The sequence below is a fragment of the Microcaecilia unicolor genome, chromosome 3, assembly GCF_901765095.1.
Source record: "Microcaecilia unicolor chromosome 3, aMicUni1.1, whole genome shotgun sequence".
Lineage (NCBI taxonomy): Eukaryota > Metazoa > Chordata > Amphibia > Gymnophiona > Siphonopidae > Microcaecilia > Microcaecilia unicolor.
The window spans coordinates 2021069-2043817 of record NC_044033.1 but is presented as its reverse complement, the minus strand read 5'-3'; the positions used below and the strand labels follow the sequence as shown (position 1 = coordinate 2043817).

Here is a 22749-nt window from a genome sequence, read left to right as displayed (position 1 = left end):
CACAAGAGTAAGGGCCTGCAACAGCTCAAGGCACTAGATGACAGGCACCTCAGGCAAAAGAACACCATGCACGCTGTCAAGGACGCTTTGCAGATAACTTTATGGACCCTTTCATAACTTGGCACTGTATTAAAAGCTTTATACTTTTGGTAACAAGGCACATGATGTTATGATAGTAGCATTTAGGGGAGTAATAGAGTTGGGGGGGGGGAGGGAAAGTAAAATGTACATGGATGTTGTTGTTGAACAGATGACTGCAGATGTACAGACGTGTCTAAATGTTTTGTAAAGTTATGTTATCTATCTGTGCAAATAAAAACAATTTAAACATAAAAAGCAGCACTCCCAGCACAGACCCCTGGGGAACCCCACTATCTACCCTTCTCTGTTGAGAACACTGACCATTTAACCCTACTCTCTGTTAACCAGTTTTTAATCCACAATAGAACACTACCTTCTATCCCATGACTCTCCAATTTCCTCTGGAGTCTTTCATGAGGAACTTTGTCAAACGACTTTTGAAAATCCAGATACATAATATCAACCGGCTCACCTTTATCCATTTGTTTGTTCACCCCTTCAACGAAATGTAATAGATTGGTGAGGCAAGATTTCCCTTCACTAAATCCATGTTGGCTTTGTCTCATTAATCCATACGAGTGGAGGAGTGGCCTAGTGGTTAGGGTGGTGGACTTTGGTCCTGGGGAACTGAGTTCAATTCCCACTTCAGGCACAGGCAGCTCCTTGTGACTCTGGGCAAGTCACTTAACCCTCCATTGCCCCATGTAAGCCGCATTGAGCCTGCCATGAGTGGGAAAGCGCGGGGTACAAATGTAACAAAAAAATATATATATAGTCTGTAATTTTGTTCTTTATAACAGTCTCTACCATTTTGCCCGGCACCAACGTCAGGCTCACCGGTCTATAATTTCCCAGATCTCCTCTGGAACTTTTTTAAAAAATCGGTGTTACATTGGCCACCCTCTAATCTTCTGGTACCATGCTCGATTTTAAAGATAAATTACATATTATTTTTATTTATTTGTTACATTTGTATCCAATAACAACTGGAGAAACAGCGGAAAAAAACACAATAAATTGTGAGATATGAATATTAATCTCAGAGGGGAAGAGGACCTCAGACTCGTGACAGTTTCTGATCAATAAGATCGTATCAATATGGTCACCTTAATGTAATCACTGATCCTCTACGACCAACTTCCTCCTAGATGTTTCATTCATGCGCTTCTAGCATCTAATGTCTATGGATGCCATACGTCACTGCTAAATGACAAAAACCACAGCTACTTAGCTTGTTTGCCGCTTTAATTACGGGCCTCCCCAACGGTCCCGTTTCGCCAACTGGGGCTTCCATCAGGGAAGAGGACCCAGCAACACCAAACTGTGGTACAAACCCAACAAGCTGTTCGTGCCGTAAAGGAAAGCAGCGTTTTCAAGGATTTTTATAAAAAGAGTAGCGTGTCACAAGAAAACTGAGCCCGATAGGCAAAAACTGATTTCATTTTCGAATTCAGCACCCGTGACTTAGCTAAGAACACCATTCACATTCTTTGTAACAAAAATGCCGTTTACCAGTGTAATGGGAGGAGATTTTAATTTGACGATATATCCCCCTTTAGACAATTCAGCGGTACAAGTGGGATATGCTAAGAAAGAGAGAGCGGTTTTGGCAGGATTCATGGCTAGGTGGGGCCTGATTGATCTGTGGAGGGTAACCCATACCAAGGAAAAGGACTATACATATTATTCTCCAACACACAATACATACTCTAGGATAGACTTCTGGTTGGAGGATGGGGTAGTGGTTAAGGCTCTGCAGAAAATACAAATTGAACCATGCACATGGTTGGACCACGCTCCAGTACTAATGAGGTTAAGGGTAGGAAGAGAAGCAGGTGGGCCACGATATTGGCGTCTAGATGAGGCAATGTTTAACGATCCGGAGAATATTGGGAGGATAGAGCAATATATAAAAGAATACCTTGAATTTAACGATGTGGGGGAAGTCCATCCAGTGAGCCTGTGGGAGGGCTTAAAGGTAGTGCTGAGGGGGCAGTTAATTGCACTCCTGCCTGCCTGCTAGCCAATCAACCAACCTGCCTGCCTGCTATCAGCCCTTCAACTTGCCTGCTTATCTGCCCATCAACAACCTGCCTGCCTCCTAGCCTGCACAACTACCTACCTGCCTCCCCGCCTGCCTCCTAGCCTGCACAACTACCTACCTGCCTCCCCTCCCGCCTCCTAGCCTGCACAACTACCTCAGTCACTACTTATGGCCCCCATACACATTCTCTTCCTTGCCCTATCCCTTCCTAAACTTTTCCCCCGCCCCCCACCGCTGTATACCGCACAAACTCACTACCCATCTATGTCCTCTCCCGTCCTGCTCACTACTGCAATACCCTACCCATCCCCGTCCCCCACCACCTCACCATCTCTATCCTCCTCCTCCTTCCTAGCTCTCAACCTTCAACACCTCCTTCCTGCCATGAACCCTTCCCCATTCCTCCTAAGCGCATCCCGCCTTCGTCGCCCTACCTCCCCCACCCTCCTCCGCACTCTCTTGCTCCTTCTCCTGCTATCCGCGGGAGACATCAATCCCAACCCAGGTCACCCACACCTGTCCTCGTCTCATCCATGCAAACGTTTCCGCGATGTCTCCAATCTCATCTCTATTCCCCTCCTCCCCCCTCCTCTTCTCGTGTGCCCTGTGGAACACCCACTCGGTCCGCAACAAACTTTCCTTCACCCATGATCTCTTCATCTCCCGCACCCTTCAATTGCTCGCCCTAACTGAAACCTGGCTCACCCCCGACTACTCTGCCTCAGTCGCGGCCCTATGCCATGCAGGTTATCTTTTCTCCCATTCTCCACGCCCAGTTGGCCGCGGTGGCGGCGTCGGGTTACTACTTTCGCCCTCCTGCAGTCTCAACCTCTTCTCCTACCGCAGTCTCACTCCTTCTCATCCTTTGAAGTTCACTCCATTCGTCTATTCTACCCGCTGCCATTCAGAGTTGCAGTCATTTACCGCCCCCCTGAGAAGTCCCTCTCTTCCTTCCTTACCGACTTCGATGCCTGGCTCTCCGTTTTTCTTGAGCCCTCATCCCCATCCCTCATTCTTGGAGACTTTAACATACACACTGATGACCCATCCGACTCTTACGCTTCTCAGTTCCTCACTCTAACCTCCTCTTTCAGGCTCCAACTTAGCTCCATCACCCCTACTCACCAATCTGGCCACTGTCTTGACCTCGTCCTCTCCTCTATCTGCTCACCCACCAATTTCTGCGCCTCAGCTCTTCCTCTCTCTGACCATCACCTGATCACCTTCACACTTCACCACCCTCCCCCAGTCCCGCCCAACACTAACCACTACTTCCAGGAATCTCCAGGCTGTCGACCCTCCCACCTTATCCTCTAGTATCTCTAATCTCCTCCCTTCCATCATTGTCCTCCGAGTCTGTCGACAAAGCTGTCTCCACTTACAATGCAACTCTCTCCTCTGCTTTGGACACCCTTGCACCATCCATCTCCCGTCCCACAAGGCATACTAATCCCCAGCCCTGGCTGACCCCTTGCACCCGATACCTTCGCTCCTGCGCCCGATCGGCTGAACGCCTCTGGAGGAAATCTCGCACCCATACTGATTTCATTCATTATAAATTCATGCTTTCCTCCTTCCAGTCCACCCTATTCCTTGCCAAACAGGACTATTACACCCAACTGACTAATTCCCTCAGCTCTAACCCTCGTCGTCTCTTCGCCACCCTTAACTCCCTCCTCAAAGTGCCCTCCGTTCCCCCCCCCCTCACTCTCTCCTCAATCACTGGCTGACTACTTCCGCGACAAGGTGCAGAAGATCAACCTCGAATTCACCACCAAGCCATCTCCTCCTCTTCACCCTATAACCCACTCCCTCAACCAACCAACCCAGGCCTCCTTCTCCTCTTTTCCTGATGTCACCGAAGAGGAAACCGCCCATCTTCCTTCCTCCTCGAAATGCACCACCTGTTCCCTCTGACCCCATCCCCACCAATTTGCTTAACACCATCTCTCCTACTGTCACCCCCCCCCCCATCTGTCATATCCTCAACCTCTCTCTCTCCACTGCAACTGTCCCTGACACCTTCAAGCATGGTGTAGTCACACCACTCCTCAAAAAACCATCACTTGACCCTACCTGTCCCTCCAACTACTGCCCCATTTCCCTCCTACTCTTCCTCTCCAAGATACTTGCCTTGATTTTCTCTCCTCTCATGCTATCCTCGATCCGCTTCAATCCGGCTTTCGCCCCCTACACTCGACAGAAATGGCACTATCTAAAGTCTTCCAACCTGATAAGTGGAGCTTGATGTGAAAATATAGTAAGTTTGGAGGTGTCCCTTTAAGGAATGGGGAACAACCTTAACAGACTTTATCTAACAAATGGAACCTCAAACCTCCAAACAAGGGACCATACCAAAGTATTCATAACACCTTGTATACACAGGAGTAAATTACTATCATAGGTTCCTACTAAGGAGGGAGAAGAGAAAAAAAGCCCAAACGCAAAAACTCATCTTAAATGAGAAAACCGTATGGGATGAAAAACTCTCCTCCCCCCTCTAGAGGTTTTCTCATTTAAGATGAGTTTTTGCGTTTGGGCTTTTTTTCTCTTCTCCCTCCTTAGTAGAAACCTATGATAGTAATTTACTCCTGTGTATACAAGGTGTTATGAATACTTTGGTATGGTCCCTTGTTTGGAAGTTTGAGGTTCCATTTGTTAGATAAAGTTTGTTAAGGTTGGAGTTTTCCCCATTCCTTAAAGGGACACCTCCAAACTTACTATATTTTCACATCAAGCTCCACTTATCAGGTTGGAATATTTTATTTAGAGCTTGAATTCTCCAGTAATTGTTAGATTATTACTATCTAAAGTCTGCAATGACCTGTTCCTTGCCAAATCCAAAGGTCACTACTCCATCCTCATCCTCCTCGACCTATCCGCCGCTTTTGACACTGTCAATCACAATTTACTTCTTGCCACACTGTCCTCATTTGGGTTCCAGGGCTCTGTCCTCTCCTGGTTCTCCTCTTATCTCTCCCACCGTACCTTCAGAGTACATTCTCATGGTTCTTCCTCCACCCCCATCCCGCTCTCTGTTGGAGTTCCTCAAGGATCTGTCCTCGGACCCCTTCTTTTTTCAATCTACACCTCCTCCATGGGCTCCCTGATCTCATCTCATGGTTTCCAATACCATCTTTATGCCGACGACACCCAGCTTTATCTCTCCACACCAGACATCACAGCGGAAACCCAGGCCAAAGTATCGGCCTGCTTATCCGACATTGCTGCCTGGATGTCCAACCACCACCTGAAACTGAACATGGCCAAGACAGAGCTTATTGTCTTCCTACCCAAACCCACTTCTCCTCTCCCTCCACTATCTTAGTTGATACCTTATCCTCCCCGTCTCATCTGCCCACAACCTCAGAGTCATCTTCGACTCCTCCCTCTCCTTCTCTGCGCATATCCAGCAAATAGCCAAGACTTGTCACTTCTTCCTCTATAACATTAGCAAAATTCGCCCTTTCAAGCGGCAATGTGATTTACAATAGTTAGCTGTTTCTCAGCAGGAGCCCCTTGTTGTTAGCAATGAATTGTATACACATCACTCTCTGATGTTGTTTGCTCCTACTACAGGGACTAAGATCAGCACCTCTATATATTTTTTTGCAGCACATGGTTTTCTTTAGACACATTATGGTTAAATCTCTGGATGTAGACTCATATACAGACGCTTTAGTAAGCACATGCTAGGTTATTTTGAACGCGACGTTTGATTTGCATGTATCAAAGATGATTCACAATTGACAGTTCTGTGAACTTGTTAGAGCATCATCGTATATTATATATAGTTTACACATTTGTTGTTGGTATTATAATGATGATTCCATCATTCACATCACTTATATATTATATTGCACATTAGTCCATAATCTATCAGTTTTTCTCATACATTTGCTTTCACTTCATTATTATTTTATTATTATTTTTTCATTATTGTTTTATTACTTTTTTATTATTACTATTTTATCATTTTTCAAAAAGAATTTCATTCTTTATTTATTATACATTTATTTATTTTTATTTTGTATTTTTTATTATTTATAATTCTTTATCATTTTTACTCATCCAGGGATATTCTATTTTATGCTGCTCATGCTGGTTTTTTATGAAGAAGGTTCCTTATATCCTTGTTTTGACATATAATTTGATAGTAAGTATTTTACATTTATTTGTTTGGCATTTTTTAATTATTATTTTTATTTTTAATTTTTTTTAATTATTCTGATTTTCTGAGCTGTTTTACTATTCCTAAATATTTGAGATAATTATGGGTGCTCTATATATTTGTTCCTTTTTCAGCTGATCTTATTTAAGAAAGATACAGACTAGGTAGGTGTCCTCAATTTTTTGGTTTTTTCCTAATGGTTTTGTTTTTTAATGGTTTATTCAATTTTTATGTTCGTGCCCTTCTTTTACTGGTATTTTGGAATATATATGTAGTACATATGTTCTTATCCTGTTGGTTTTTGACAGATTTATATATTTCTCCGAGGACAAGCAGGCTGCTTGTTCTCACTGATGGGTTGACGTCCTCGGCAGCCCCCTCCATCGGAAAGTTTACTAGCAAAGGCCTTTGCTAGTCCTCGCGCGCCCCTGCGCACCGCGCATGCGCGGCCGTCTTCCCGCCCGAAACCGGCTCGAGCCGGCCAGTCTTCTTTCGTCCGCGCTCGGTACGGTCGTGTTACGCCGTTCGTGCCCCAGAGAGTCGACCTCGCGCGTCCTTTTCGACGTGTTTTTTTGCTGTTTTTTCCTTGAAAAAGTTCGGGAAGCGCTCCGGTAGTGTTCCGGAAGACCCTTTCGGGTTTTCTGCCCTTCCCGTATTTCTCAGTTTTTGCCCCGTAAGTTTTCTTTCGTTGTAGGGGTAGGCCTCTTTTGGCCTCGGTCGAGATTTTTCTCCCTCTAAATTTTGGTGCTCCAATTTTCGCCATTTCGGCTTTTGATTTCGCCGGCGTGATTTTTCCGCCCATGACATCGAAGCCTTCCAGCGGCTTCAAGAAGTGCACCCAGTGCGCCCGGGTAATCTCGCTCACTGATAGGCACTCTGCGTGTCTTCAGTGTCTAGGGGCCCAGCACCGCCCTCAGAACTGCAGTCTGTGTTCCCTGTTACAAAGGCGGACTCAGGTAGCGAGATTAGCCCAGTGGAACGTTTTGTTCTCGGGCTCTTCGTCGGCATCGGCACCGGAGGCATCGAGTGCATCGACGTCGTCAGCGTCCGGACCATCTTCCTTGGCTGCCGCTCCATCGACTGCATCGAGGCATCGGACCTCTGCATCGGCGCCGAGGCATCGGGCGACTGCATCGACGTTGGTGGTACCGAGACTTCGTCTGCTGATGTCGTCGGACGGAGGTGCATCGTCAGGAGTGCAGGTGAGGGCTGTCCATTCCCCTGCTGGTGGCGGTGAGCCTTCGGGTGGGTCTCCTCCTACCCTGAGGGCTCCTGCGGTACAGCCCCCCCGGGATCGACCCTCTTCGGTCTCGGCCCCGAGGAAGCGACGGATGGATTCTACGTCCTCCTCGTCGGTGCCGGGGAGCTCCGGTGACATGCTTCGGAAGAAGTCGAAGAAGCATCGACACCGGTCTCCTCCCCATGTCGGCACCGAGAGCTCTGGGTCGCCGAGGGATTCGGCACCCAGCAGGCATCGGCACCGAGAGGACCGCTCACCCTCTGTTCAGGAGGTGTCGATGCGCTCCACTCTGGACAGCCCGGAACAGCCTCCTCGCCCGCAACAGGTTCTGACGTTGACGCCTGCATCGACCTCTCAGCCTTTCTCTGCAGCCGCTCTAAACGAGAGCCTCCGGGCCGTTCTCCCAGAGATTCTGGGAGAGCTGTTGCGCCCTACCCCTCCGGTACCGGCGGTGCTTGCGCCTCCGGTACCGTCGAGCGTGGCGCCGGCTGGCCCATCGCCCAGGTTGAGGTCCCCGACGTCGGTACCGCGTGCGGTGCCGACAGCGGCCACCTCCCAGGAAGGCTCCCCGACTACGTCGGCGGAGGGAGCTTCGCCGATGCGGGCGAGGGAGTCTACCTCTCGACGCCCCCATCGTGGACGTGGCTCCACAGAGTCGAGTCGGGCGAGGTTGCAGACACAGGTCCGTGAACTTGTGTCTGACACCGAGGGTGAGGCCTCGTGGGAAGAGGAAGAAGACCCCAGGTATTTCTCTGACAAGGAGTCTGAAGGTCTTCCTTCCGATCCCACTCCCTCTCCTGAGAGACAGCTTTCTCCTCCCGAGAGTCTGTCTTTTGCTTCCTTTGTCCGGGAGATGTCTACGGCCATCCCCTTCCCGGTGGTTGTGGAGGACGAGCCCAGGGCTGAAATGTTTGAGCTCCTGGACTATCCTTCTCCAACTAAGGAAGCGTCCACTGTTCCCTTGCACCATGTCCTGAAAAAGACATTGCTTGCGAACTGGACCAAGCCATTAAGTAATCCCCACATTCCCAAGAAGATTGAGTCCCAGTACCGGATCCATGGGGACCCAGAGCTGATGCGCACTCAGTTGCCTCATGACTCTGGAGTTGTGGATCTGGCCCTAAAGAAGGCTAAGAGTTCTAGGGAGCATGCTTCGGCGCCCCCGGGCAAAGACCCTAGAACCTTAGACTCCTTTGGGAGGAAGGCCTACCATTCTTCTATGCTCGTGGCCAAGATCCAGTCTTACCAGCTCTACACGAGCATACACATGCGGAACAATGTGCGGCAGTTGGCGGGCTTGGTTGATGCTCTTCCCCCTGAGCAAGCCAAGCCTTTTCAGGAGGTGGTCAGGCAGCTGAAGGCGTGCAGAAAATTCCTGGCCAGAGGAGTTTATGACACTTTTGATGTTGCGTCCAGGGCCGCTGCTCAAGGTGTGGTGATGCGCAGGCTCTCATGGCTGCGTGCCGCCGACCTGGAGAATAGACTCCAGCAGCGGATTGCGGACTCGCCTTGCCGTGCGGACAACATTTTTGGAGAAAAAGTCGAGCAGGTGGTAGAGTCTCTCCACCAGCGGGACACCGCATTCGACAAGTTCTCCCGCCGGCAGCCTTCAGCCTCTACCTCTACAGGTAGACGATTTTTCGGGGGAAGGAAGACTGGTCCCTATGCTTCTGGTAAGCGTAGGTACAATCCTCCTTCCCGACAGCCTGCGGCCCAGGCTAAGCCCCAGCGCGCTCGCTCTCGTCAGCAGCGTGCGCCTCAGCAAGGCCCCGCGGCTCCCCAGCAAAAGCAAGGGGCGAGCTTTTGACTGGCTCCAGCAGAGCATAGCCGACATCCAAGTGTCAGTGCCGGGCGACCTGCCGGTCGGGGGGAGGTTGAAAGCTTTTCACCAAAGGTGGCCTCTCATAACCTCCGATCAGTGGGTTCTCCAAATAGTCCGGCAGGGATACACCCTCAATTTGGCCTCAAAACCTCCAAATTGTCCACCGGGAGCTCAGTCTTACAGCTTCCAGCACAAGCAGGTACTTGCAGAGGAACTCTCCGCCCTTCTCAGCGCCAATGCGGTCGAGCCCGTGCCATCCGGGCAAGAAGGGCTGGGATTCTATTCCAGGTACTTCCTTGTGGAAAAGAAAACAGGGGGGATGCGTCCCATTCTAGACCTAAGGGCCCTGAACAAATATCTCGTAAAAGAAAAGTTCAGGATGCTTTCCCTGGGCACCCTTCTCCCCATGATTCAGCAAAACGATTGGCTATGCTCTCTGGACTTGAAGGATGCCTACACACACATCCCGATACTGCCAGCTCACAGACAGTATCTGCGATTTCAGTTGGGCACACGCCACTTCCAGTACTGTGTGCTACCCTTTGGGCTCGCCTCTGCGCCCAGAGTGTTCACAAAGTGCCTAGCTGTGGTAGCAGCGGCACTTCGCAGGCTGGGAGTGCACGTGTTCCCATATCTCGACGATTGGCTGGTGAAGAACACATCCGAGGCAGGAGCCCTGCAGTCCATGCAGATGACTATTCGCCTCCTGGAGCTACTGGGGTTTGTGATAAATTACCCAAAGTCCCATCTTCTCCCAGTGCAGAAACTCAAATTCATAGGAGCCCTGCTGGATTCTCGGACGGGTCGCGCCTATCTCCCAGAGGCGAGGGCCAACAACTTGTTGTCCCTCGTCTCGCGGGTGCGTGCGTCCCAGCAGATCACAGCTCGGCAGATGTTGAGATTGCTGGGCCACATGGCCTCCACAGTTCATGTGACTCCCATGGCCCGCCTTCACATGAGATCTGCTCAATGGACCCTAGCCTCCCAGTGGTATCAGGCCGCTGGGGGTCTAGAGGACGTGATCCACCTGTCCACGAGTTTTCTCAAATCCCTGTATTGGTGGACGATTTTCTCCAATTTGACTCTGGGACGTCCCTTCCAAATTCCTCAGCCACAAAAAGTGCTGACCACGGATGCGTCTCTCCTGGGATGGGGAGCTCATGTCGATGGGCTTCACACCCAAGGAAGTTGGTCCCTCCAAGAACGCGATCTACAGATCAATCTTCTGGAGTTGCGAGCGATCTGGAACGCTCTGAAGGCTTTCAGAGATCGGCTGTCCCACCAAATTATCCAAATTCAGACAGACAACCAGGTTGCCATGTACTATGTCAACAAGCAGGGGGGCACCGGATCTCGCCCCCTGTGTCAGGAAGCGGTCAGCATGTGGCTCTGGGCTCGCCGTCAAGGCATGGTGCTCCAAGCCACATATCTGGCAGGCGTAAACAACAGTCTGGCCGACAGACTGAGCAGGATTATGCAACCTCACGAATGGTCGCTCAACTCCCGAGTGGTGCGCCAGATCTTCCAAGCGTGGGGCACCCCCTTGGTGGATCTCTTCGCATCTCGAGCGAACCACAAAGTCCCTCAGTTCTGTTCCAGGCTTCAGGCCCCGGCAGACTGGCATCGGATGCCTTCCTCCTGGATTGGGGGGAGGGCCTGCTGTATGCTTATCCTCCCATTCCTCTGGTGGGGAAGACTTTGTTGAAACTCAAGCAAGACCAAGGCACCATGATTCTGATTGCTCCTTTTTGGCCGCGTCAGATCTGGTTCCCTCTTCTTCTGGAGTTATCCTCCGAAGAACCGTGGAGATTGGAGTGTTTTCCGACCCTCATCACTCAGGACGAAGGGGCTCTTCTGCATCCCAGCCTCCGGTCCCTGGCTCTCACGGCCTGGATGTTGAGGGCGTAGACTTTGCCTCTTTGGGTCTGTCAGAGGGTGTCTCCCGCATCTTGCTTGCTTCCAGGAAAGACTCCACTAAGAGAAGTTACTTCTTCCATTGGAGGAGGTTTGCCGTCTGGTGTGACAGCAAGGCCCTAGATCCTCGCTCCTGTCCTACACAGACCCTGCTTGAATACCTTCTGCACTTGTCTGAGTCTGGTCTCAAGACCAACTCTGTAAGGGTTCACCTTAGTGCAATCAGTGCATACCATTACCGTGTGGAAGGTAAGCCGATCTCAGGACAGCCTTTAGTTGTTCGCTTCATGAGAGGTTTGCTTTTGTCAAAGCCCCCTGTCAAGCCTCCTACAGTGTCATGGGATCTTAATGTCGTTCTCACCCAGCTGATGAAACCTCCTTTTGAGCCACTGAATTCCTGCCATCTGAAGTACTTGACCTGGAAGGTCATTTTCTTGGTGGCAGTTACTTCAGCTCGTAGAGTCAGTGAGCTTCAGGCCCTGGTAACCCAGGCCCCGTACACCAAATTTCATCATAACAGAGTAGTCCTCCGCACTCACCCTAAGTTCTTGCCAAAGGTTGTGTCGGAGTTCCAGCTGAACCAGTCAATTGTCTTGCCAACATTTTTTCCCCGTCCTCATTCCTGCCCTGCTGAACGTCAGCTGCACACATTGGACTGCAAGAGAGCATTGGCCTTCTACCTGGAGCGGACACAGCCCACCAGACAGTCCGCCCAATTGTTTATTTCTTTTGACCCCAATAGGAGGGGAGTGGCTGTAGGGAAACGCACCATATCCAATTGGCTAGCAGATTGCATTTCCTTCACTTACGCCCAGGCGGGGCTGGCTCTTGAGGGTCATGTCACGGCTCATAATGTTAGAGCCATGGCTGCGTCGGTAGCCCACTTGAAGTCAGACTCCATTGAAGAAATTTGCAAAGCTGCGACGTGGTCATCTGTCCACACATTCACATCTCATTACTGCCTGCAGCAGGACACCCGACGCGACAGTCGGTTCGGGCAGTCAGTTCTTCAGAACCTGTTTGGGCTTTAGGATCCAACTCCACCCCCCGAGGGCCCTGTTTGTTCTGTTCCAGGCTGCACTCTCAGTTAGTTGGTAAATTTTTTAGGTCAATCTCATTAATGTCCTCGCCGTTGCGAGGCCCAATTGACCATGGTTGTTGTTTTGAGTGAGCCTGGGGGCTAGGGATACCCCATCAGTGAGAACAAGCAGCCTGCTTGTCCTCGGAGAAATCGAATGCTACATACCTGTAGAAGGTATTCTCCGAGGACAGCAGGCTGATTGTTCTCACAAACCCTCCCGCCTCCCCTTTGGAGTTGAGTCTTCCCTTGAAGTGTATTGTCTTGCTACATACTGGACTGGCCGGCTCGAGCCGGTTTCGGGCGGGAAGACGGCCGCGCATGCGCGGTGCGCAGGGGCGTGCGAGGACTAGCAAAGGCCTTTGCTAGTAAACTTTCCGATGGAGGGGGCTGCCGAGGACGTCAACCCATCAGTGAGAACAATCAGCCTGCTGTCCTCGGAGAATACCTTCTACAGGTATGTAGCATTCGCTTTAATGCATATTCTTATATATTTTTATATTATATGTTCAAATATTAATTTGATGTCTGTTATTTTAGATGTTCACTGTATATATTGTATGCATATGTATATGTATTTTTATATTATCATAATTTTCTCTGATATATTAATGTCCAATGTTATTTTATAAAATTTTGAATTAAAAAAGCACTTTTAGTGTTTATAATTCATGTCTATGTTTTACACGTACAGTATAATTCATGTTTTATATTTTATATATATTTTATGTAATTTTATGTTTTATAATTTCACATATTTCTAATTTTATACGTTTGTTATTTATTATAGCCCCTGACGCAGCCCTATTGTTGGGCGAAACACGGCCTGTGTCGGGCATTTGTTTCATACACGGTATCCTCAATAAAGTCTTTTTGGATATTATACATCTGCTGGTTTGTTTTCCACGTTGGATTTTGCAGATCGTTTGCCTTGTTGCTTTCTGGGACCCTCATCATTAGGTACCGCATACAGTTACTACTACTACTACTTAACATTTCTAGAGCGCTACTAGGGTTACGCAGCGCTGTACAATTTAACAAAGAGAGACAGTCCCTGCTCAAAGAGCTTACAATCTAATAGATCAAGCTTCTCCTACTGACCTACAAATGCACTCGATCTGCAGCCCCTCCTTACCTCTCTACCCTCATCTCCCCTTACGTTCCTACCCGTAACCTCCGCTCTCAAGACAAATCCCTCCTTTCGTTACCCTTCTCCACCACCACCAACTCCAGGCTCCACCCTTTCTGCCTCGCCTCACCCTATGCTTGGAACAAACTCCCTGAGCCCATACGCCAGGCCCCCTCCCTGCCCATCTTCAAATCCTTGCTCAAAGCCCACCTCTTCAATGTTGCCTTCGGCACCTAACCACTATACCTCTATTCAGGAAATCTTGACTGCCCCAACTTGACATTTCGTCCTTTAGATTGTAAGCTCCTTTGAGCAGGGACTATCCTTCTTTGTTAAACTGTACTGCGCTGCGTAACCCTAGTAGCGCTCTAGAAATGTTAAGTAGAAGTAGTAGTAGATGCTCAGGAATTGAAAGTGGGGGAAAATATAAGGCAAGCACAGCGGCAACATAAAGCAGACCCCACGGATAGGAGAGCCCTGAGGGAGCGTCATAAGAATAGATTACAGCTTAATGAGTTACAGATGGCGGAGGTGGCCAGTCAGTTACAGCAAGTGCAACAGGAATATTATGAATTTGGGGAAAAAGCGAGCAGGTTGCTAGCCAACAAACTTAAAAGCAAGCCCATTGTAATTTTATCACTAGTCTTATAACCCCGCAAGGCAGGATAGTCACCCAAACAGGGGACATTCAAGCAACCTTTCATGAATTCTATTCAAACCTCTATAAATCGGAAGTGGAATCTGGCCCCGTAAATATAGAGGAGTATGTACAAGGGGTAGATGTCCCCAGGCTGTCACAGGGGGAAAGGGAAAAACTATCGGCACCAATAATGTTGGAAGAGTTCAAAGAAGCTATCAGGGATCTTCCGCAGGCCAAGGCGTCGGGTCCAGACGGGTTCCCCACTACAGTGTATAAGTTATATGTATCTATATTGGCGCCGTTATTACTAAGGTTTTTTAAGTCATTTGATCAGGCGCAAGAATTGCCTTACTCATGGCGACCGGCAGCTATAATACTACTGCTTAAACCTGGGAAGGATCCACAGCAGTGCGGATCCTATAGGCCGATATCTCTCTTAAACGTAGACTATAAAATTCTCACAAAAATTCTAGCAAAAAGGTTGCAAATAGTATTGCCTAAGCTAATCCATGAGGATCAGACGGGGTTCATATCAGGGCGCCAGGCCTTTGATAACACCAGGTGTTTGTTGCATGTGATACAACAGGTGAGGGATGAACAGGAGCCGGCTGTACTGCTATCGGTCGACACCAAAAAAGCGTTTGATCGAGTGGAATGGCCGTTCCTGTTTGCTATGGTGAGAAGAGTAGGGATAGGGGGATGCTATCTGAAATGGCTGCAACTACTATACCAGGCCCCACTAGCGATCTTAAAAATCAATGGTACGTAATCTGAGCCAATAAAGCTCCAAAGGGGAACTAGACAGGGATGTGCAGTGTCACCTTTACTGTTTGCCCTGTCTATTGAACCCCTGGCCTGTACCATTTGGGCAGATTCAGGAGTCAGAGGAGTGGTTAGAGGGAAGAGGGAGCATAAGCTGATGCTGTTCGCTGATGATATCCTGTTGACACTGACGAATCCCGAGCCTTCTGTGAGGAGAGCTGTTGAATTAATGAGGCAATATGGGGAAAGGTCGGGATTTAAGGTAAACATCAATAAGAAATAGCTACTCAATATCACGGTGCCTAGGCAGGGGTTACCACGGATGACAGCAGCGTTCCCTTTTGTGTGGGCAACTAAATCTATTAAGTTTTTGGGGGTACAGATAACTCTGAAAGTGGAGGAGCTCTCTGAGGCAAATTTTCCAACGAAGATAGCAGAGTTATTAGCAGAGCTTGATAGATGGGAGGGACTGAATATTTTGTGGATGGGGCGCATTAATGCTTCCTAAATTGCTGTATCTTTTTATGGCACTCCCCATCCCAATTCCTCAGAGCTTCTTTGCTCGCCTCAATCGAAAGGTATTTGCTTTTATCTGGGGGAAGCGCCCACCGCAGGTGAGGCGTGCCATAATGTTACAACCTCCGGCGAGGGGGGGGATGGGAGTTCCAAACTTCTTTCTATATTATCAAGCGGCCCAATTGAGAATATTGGCAGACTGGCATCCTACAGTTAACAAAAAATGGCTACACTGGGAAAGGGCCTGGCTGGGGATGCATGCAGTGGGGGATATACTGTGGATACCGGGGAAGGACCTGAGGGACATATGGCGAAGGGTGCCAATAGGAGTAAGTCATATACTGTCCACCTGGTATCAAATAAGGAAGCGATGGTTCCCAAAGCGAAAGTATTTTCTTCAGACAGCTATATGCAGGGCCCCGGGCTTTCCACTAGGGGACACTGAGTTGGTATACAGGCATTGGGCCCAAGCGGGGTTACACACATTGAGCCAGCTATGGGACAATGATAGGGTAATTGGATTTGCAGAATTGCAGGAGGAGTATGGGCTGTCGCCTAGGGATCAAGGGTTTTACTGTTGTGTGCGTAATTATATTCACTCCCAGGCACGGGAGGAATTGGGTCTGGGGGAAACTTCTTTGGATATAGCATTGAGAAAGGGTGGTGGCAGAGGGAGTGTGTCGTGCCTTTACCTGGTGCTGCTACAGCGAACAGACTCCCAGGTATATTATGTAAATAGATGGGAGATGGCCTTGCAATGCTCATTCTCAAAGGAGACCTGGAAGAGAGGCTACCGGTATCGGTTTAAACCATCCATGGCACAGGGTACGACTGAGAATGGATTTAAAATATATTACTAGTGGTATTATACACCAGATAGGCTGCAGCGCATATACCCAGAGTTATCGGCAGAGTGCTGGCGGGCATGTGGAGCCAGAGGGTCATTCATGCATATCTGGTGGGAATGCTCAAGGATACAAGATTTTTGGAGGACTGTGACTGCGCTGATCAGTAAGGTTCTTCAGCAGCCCTTTCCATGTAGAGCGGAAAACTGTCTTTTACATTTTAAGCCGGCATCAATTGCAGCAGTCCAGCATAAGTTGGCTATTCAATATCTGGTGGCGGCAAAAATAGCTATAGCCAGAGCCTGGAAACAGCAGCAGCCACCTGAGGTACAAAGAGTACTTCAAAAAGTGGACTTTATTTACCAAATGTCAAAATTGACTGCAGTAAAGAGAGGTGAAATGGGAGCCTTTAACAAAGTTTGGCAACCATATGAACAATTTCGAGAACAGAGATCAGCACCACCATGATACGGGGAGGGAGGGAAGGGGTGGAAGGAATACAGTTGGGGGTTGTATTAGCCTAGAGCATGGAATCTTAGTACTGTTGTTAGACGATATTAGGGATATCACCCCAATATTGTATACTGTAAGCTGTGGAGACTCAATACAAGTTTTTGAAAATCAAAAAAAATAATTTGTAAACCCTAGTTCTGATAGCTTGAACAATAGAATTTTATGGTCTACTGTATCAAATGCCACCGAGATGTCAAATTGCAGCAAGGCCATTTGACCACCTTTACTAAGATTACTTTTCACTTAGAGGTCAAAACAAGTAGTAGGGTCTCAATACTGTGAAAATGCCTGAATCCATATTGAGAAACCCGAAGTAGATACATTTTTCAAGGTAATCAGACATCTGAAGGCCTGCCAAAAATTCAATCAATTTTGAAAGAAAAGGTATAGTTGGTATTGTCAAAAATTTACAACCTGGGACAGATCTAGGCCAGCTGCTTTAGGAATTGGCGTCAACACAATATTGCCAATGGATGAAGAGAACCAACCAAGACTCAAGGTCAAATTTCTAAAATTAACTAACCAATTCATTACTGCCAAAGGAGGTTTTGTCCAAAAGAAAAGGAGGTCCCAGAAATAGACATAGAAGCAGACACAGTTGAAGAAATTAAAAACCTTTTTTGTAGAATCATAGTGGCCAATATTCAGACTGCGACAGTTAGCCAGGCTAGGCTGACTCTCGTGGTCAGAGCTGAGCCCAGATATTCAGTGCCGGGCCATTTCTGGTGACTGGCACTGAATATCTGGTTGATTTTTGGCCAGTTTAAACATAACTGGCCAAGTCAATATTTAGTGCTAACCGGTTGAGTTTAAACTGACCAAAGATAGACCTGCTATTTCAGCAGCCCAATTTGGCCACTAGACTTAGCTGGCAATGCGCTGAGTATTTGCGGATAGCTGGCTATATCGCATGATGTAGCCGGTTATCTGCAAAGCACTAACTGGGAATATCTGGCGGGAGATAACCGGCTCTCTCCCGCTGAATATTCCCAGATAACCAGTTAAGCGCTATTTGACTGGTCAGAAGACATTCCTGGCCAGTTAAATAGTGTTGAATATCAGGCAGATAGTTGATAATTTCTCCCCCTTCCCCTTCCTCTGTATTGAAACTGGTCTCTGACTCTTCGTGGTAGTGGACTGTCTGCTGTGGACTTCCTCCACAGCTTCCCTAATTGAAAAATGTTTTTAATATCCTTCACTGTGTCTGCTCCATGTCTACTATTTCCAAAAATACTAGGACTAGTAAATTTAAAACGAATCAGAGAAAATTTTTCTTCACTCAACGTGTAATTAAACTCTGGAAATCGTTGCCAGAGAATGTGGTAAAGGCGGTTAGCTTAACGGAGTTTAAAAAAGGTTTGGACGGCTTCCTAAAGGAAAAGTCCATAGACCATTATTAAATTGGACTTGAGGAAAATCCACTATTTCTGGGATAAGCAGTATAAAAAGTTTTGTACTTTTTTGGGATGTTGCCAGGTATTTGTCACCTGGATTGGCCACTGTTGGAAACAGGATGCTGGGCTTGATGGACCTTTGGTCTGTCCCAGTATGGCAATACTTATGTACTTATAAGCCTGCTTGTCCTCAGAGAAACCTGTCAAGATCCCTTTTTCCTTGTATAACATATGTGGGCTGTCCTAGGCCGGTGGCAAGCTTCAGTACTCACCCGCAACAATGAGCTGCACTACAGCTCTGATCTCCCCCTGCTGGCTGTTAGATGCAATGCAAGTGTAGTTGCTAGCATCGCTCCGAGTCACATTGCGGAAGTACAATATCCCTGAGTTTGGCTGAACATGAGTTGGCATGCTGCTTCCGTCTGAGAGAGAGGGAGAGAAAGAGAATATCAAGACTGGTGAAACAGATGTTCTTTTTGCTTCCCATATAGGACTTATCCTCAAGTTACAGCCTGACCTACACTTACCCAATTTTGTCCAGTAAATGGAGGGCTTTTCCTGTCCTGTGGCAGAACATAGCAATGTTGCTGGTCTCTCAAACTCCAGGCACTGCTGGGGCTGAGGGGGAGGAGTAAATTTCAGCTTCTCTAAAAGAGTACAGAAATTATTTTGCACATTGTTAACATCCAGGATGCCCTAGAGAAGAACCATACCCTAAAAAAGGATCAACATCTACAGTAACTGACAGAGGGACCAATGCAGAAAGTTTCACAGTAGAGCTGAAATTAGTGCTGCAAAATTACTGCGGCATGCTATAAGCCAGTGGTTCCCAAACCTTGCTTTAGAGGCACCTCAGTCAGGTTTTCAGGATATCCACAATGAATATTCATGAAAGATTTGCATGCACTGCCTCCACCTCATGCAAACCTATCTCATGAATATTCATTGTGGATATCCTGAAAACCTGAGTGGCTGGGGTGCCTCCAGGATCAGGTTTGGGAACCACTGCTATAAGCAAAGAACAAGTAAATTACTGTTCCGTTAGAATCATGGCACCAATCCAAAGCTCGTTCAAAATTTCACTCTTCCTGTGAGCGGTGATTGGCTCAGACACTGACAGAAACAGCAACATATAAAAACAGAAGCATACGACAGAGCCAAGCTGTCGGTATCTGCATCGTAACACTTCCTTCTGCTGAACTCCCAATACCTGGTTTCTAGCTGCATCCACCACTGACCTGACTACCCTCTGCTTCAGAAAAAAAATTCCCCCACCCAACATGGACCTCCCCCTCCCTCTTCTGACTCAAAAAACTAATCCTTGGTGTCTAGTGGCACCCCCATCCACCATGTCTCCCTTCTCTCCCGAGACACAAAAAAAAACCAATTCCATGCTATCTAGTAGCAACCTCCATTCTCTTCCTCCCAACTCAAAAAAAACTAATCCTTGGTATCTAGTGGCACCCCCACCTGCACTGCCCCTCTCCCAGGTATCCCCTTCCCCGGACATAAAAAAAACATTCCCTGTTTACTGGCATCCTTCAGTCCCTTCCTCCCAACTCAAAAAACTAATCCCCAGTATCCAGTGGTACCCCTCCCCCCACCCAATCCCTGCCCCCCCCCCCCCCCCGTCATACCTTAAGATGCAGGAGCAATGCCCACTTGCTCCTGCCTCCAAGCACTGCCATCTTTTCCCCTTGTATGGCAGACTGACCCATGGCGGAACATTCCCAGGATACACCACACAAGGCAGGGTGCCAGTTGAGAGGGTGCCACTAGACACTAAGATAGTGTTTCTCAACCCCGTCCTTGAGACACACCTAGTCTCATCAGGTTTTCAGAATTCCACAATGAATATGCAGGAGATAGATTTGCATGCACAGCCTTCTTGGTATATATTCATTGTGAATACCCTGAAAACCTGATGGGACTAGATGTGTCTCAAGGACTGGGTTGAGAAGCACTGCATTAGTTGTTCACATTTTTTTAGTCGGGGAAAGAGGCATTCGGCTGAGAAAGGGCCACTAGACTACCAAGAAAATGTTTCTGAAGTGTGGGTGAGGTGGGGGGCACTAGACTACCAGGGAAAGATTTTTGAAGTGTGCATAGGGGGGGTTGGAATGAGATAGGAGCCAATGCAAAAAAAAAAATCTGGGGCAGGGTTCAGGGGAGAGAAGGGGTGACGGTAGACACCCACTCCTCTCAACCAACCCTTCTACACTGCCCCATACCTGGTAAAAATATTCCCGTGTTGGCAGAATGGCAAAAACATTTTTTTTCTTGCATGGCCAAGGAATGGGTAATCACCACATTTACATTTGTTTTAATTCAGTGTAAGGTCAGGGTTTCCGCATGCATTAACACCCACGCTGAAACTCTTTCTGCACTGCTAACCCATGGTAATGCGAAGTTACTCAGCTGTAACAGATGTTCTTCGAGGACAGCAGGAATTCTCACATATAGGTGATGTCATTGATGGAACCCAGAATGGAGATGCTTCTCAGCTTAATTTCCAGAAGCCTTTATAAGCATGCCTTACTGCCTGTCATCACCGCATGGGACCAGGGCAGTCTAATTAAATAGCAAATAGACTTCAACTCCTAGGGGAGGTGGGCGGGTATGTGAGAGTATATGTCCTTCTGTCCTTGGAGACCATCTGCTACAAGTGAGTAACTTTACTTTCTCTGAGGACAAGCAGGACAATCTCACACTTGGGAATCCCTAGCTACCAGGCTGCCTGAAATAAAAAGGGGAGGAAAAAAAATAGGCCTGCAACATTCAAGGACTAAGATGTATTTATTTTTAATTTTATAATGATTTGAAGTTTTTTTTTTTTTTTTACAGAACCATCTGGAACAGAAAAATAATGGGCTGACAGGGAGGAGTTGGATTCTAGCCCCAAATAAATTCTGAAAGACTATTTGACCAAACTGTCTATTGCGTCAGGAATCCTGTTCTAAACAGTAATGAGATGTGAATGTGTGGACCGATGACCATGTTGCAGCCTTGCAAATCTCCTCTATGGCAGCTGATCTTAGGAGGGCTACTGATGCAGCCATAGCTCTAACTCTGTGAACTGTGATAGGACCCTCCAGTCAGCCCAGCCTGGGCATAAGTAAAGGAACAGTCCGCTAGTCAAATGGATTGTGTGCGTTTCCCACTGGCTGCTTCCATACTGTTAGGCTCAAAAGAAACAAAAAGCTGGGTGGACTGTCCATGGGAGCAATTCCCAACCCAGTCCTCAACGCACAACTAGTCCCATCGGGTTTTCAGAATATCCACAATAAATATGCATGAGATAGATTTGCAAGCACTGCCTCAATTGCATGCAAACCTATTTAAACCCCCCTTCACTTAAACTTATATGAACTCTTTACTGGAATCTTTCTTGAAAGCTAGCAGGATACAAAAGACATTCTCATGCAGTTGAAGAATCCAACTCCTAGCCTCTCAACTTCCAAGCCATGAGTACTAGGGATTGAAGGCTGGGGATGCAGAAGGGTGCAAAGAAAAGCTACGAGAATGGCATGGGATCTGCGTTACAAGACGTATGAGGAGAGACTTGTTGACCTGAACATGTATACCCCGAAGGAAAGGAGAAACAGGGTGATATGATACAGAAGTTCAAATATTTGAAAGGTATTAATCTGCAAGCGAACCTTTTCTGGAGAGGGGAAGGCGGTAGAACTAGAGATATAGGTAAAAAGTGGGATGTTTGACTACGGAAATACAAATCCTGGAGACAATATCATAAAAACTTCTTTATTGAAGAAAAGACTCGACACAACTGTTGTGTTTCGGCCTTCAGGCCTGCATCAGGAGTCTATAAAAACATAAATCAAATAAATCTTTCAAACAAATACATATACAGAATCAAATAAATACAACATTAAAATAAGTAATAAATATACAATAAGAGGTCAACATATAATAAAATACAACAATAAAAATAATGATAATAAATAATGATGAACGTAAAGTCTCTAAGTAGAACTAGAGGCCATGAAATGAGATTGAAGGGGGGAGACTCAAGAAAAATGTCAGGAAGTATTTTTTCACAGAGAGAGTGGTGGATGCTTGGAATGCCCTCCCACCTGAGGTGGTGGAGAGGAAAACGGTAAAGCGAATGCTACATACCTGTAGAAGGTATTCTCCGAGGACAGCAGGCTGATTGTTCTCACTGATGGGTGACGTCCACGGCAGCCCCTCCAATCGGAAACTTCACTAGCAAAGGCCTTTGCTAGTCCTCGCGCGCCCATGCGCACCACGCATGCGCGGCCGTCTTCCCGCCCGAACCGGCTCGTGTTCGTCAGTCCCATATGTAGCAAAAACAAAGGCAAGGGAAGACACAACTCCAAAGGGGAGGCGGGCGGGTTTGTGAGAACAATCAGCCTGCTGTCCTCGGAGAATACCTTCTACAGGTATGTAGCATTCGCTTTCTCCGAGGACAAGCAGGCTGCTTGTTCTCACTGATGGGGTATCCCTAGCCCCCAGGCTCACTCAAAACAACAACCATGGTCAATTGGGCCTCGCAACGGCGAGGACATAACTGAGATTGATCTAAAAAATTTACCAACTAACTGAGAGTGCAGCCTGGAAC

The 22749-nt window shown here is 47.7% G+C and overlaps 1 protein-coding gene across 2 annotated transcripts in view; it reads right to left on the bottom strand.

The window, feature by feature from the left end:
- Nucleotides 1–22749, bottom strand: part of PTK7 (protein tyrosine kinase 7 (inactive)) — a 370128-nt gene that overhangs the window by 143119 nt on the left and 204260 nt on the right. For both annotated transcript variants that reach the window (XM_030195698.1, XM_030195699.1), the window contains exons 10-11: nucleotides 18677–18796; nucleotides 18422–18571 (exon numbers count right to left, since the gene is read on the bottom strand). In XM_030195698.1, the coding sequence (XP_030051558.1) occupies nucleotides 18422–18571; nucleotides 18677–18796 (270 nt within the window). The remainder of the gene's footprint in view (nucleotides 1–18421; nucleotides 18572–18676; nucleotides 18797–22749) is intronic.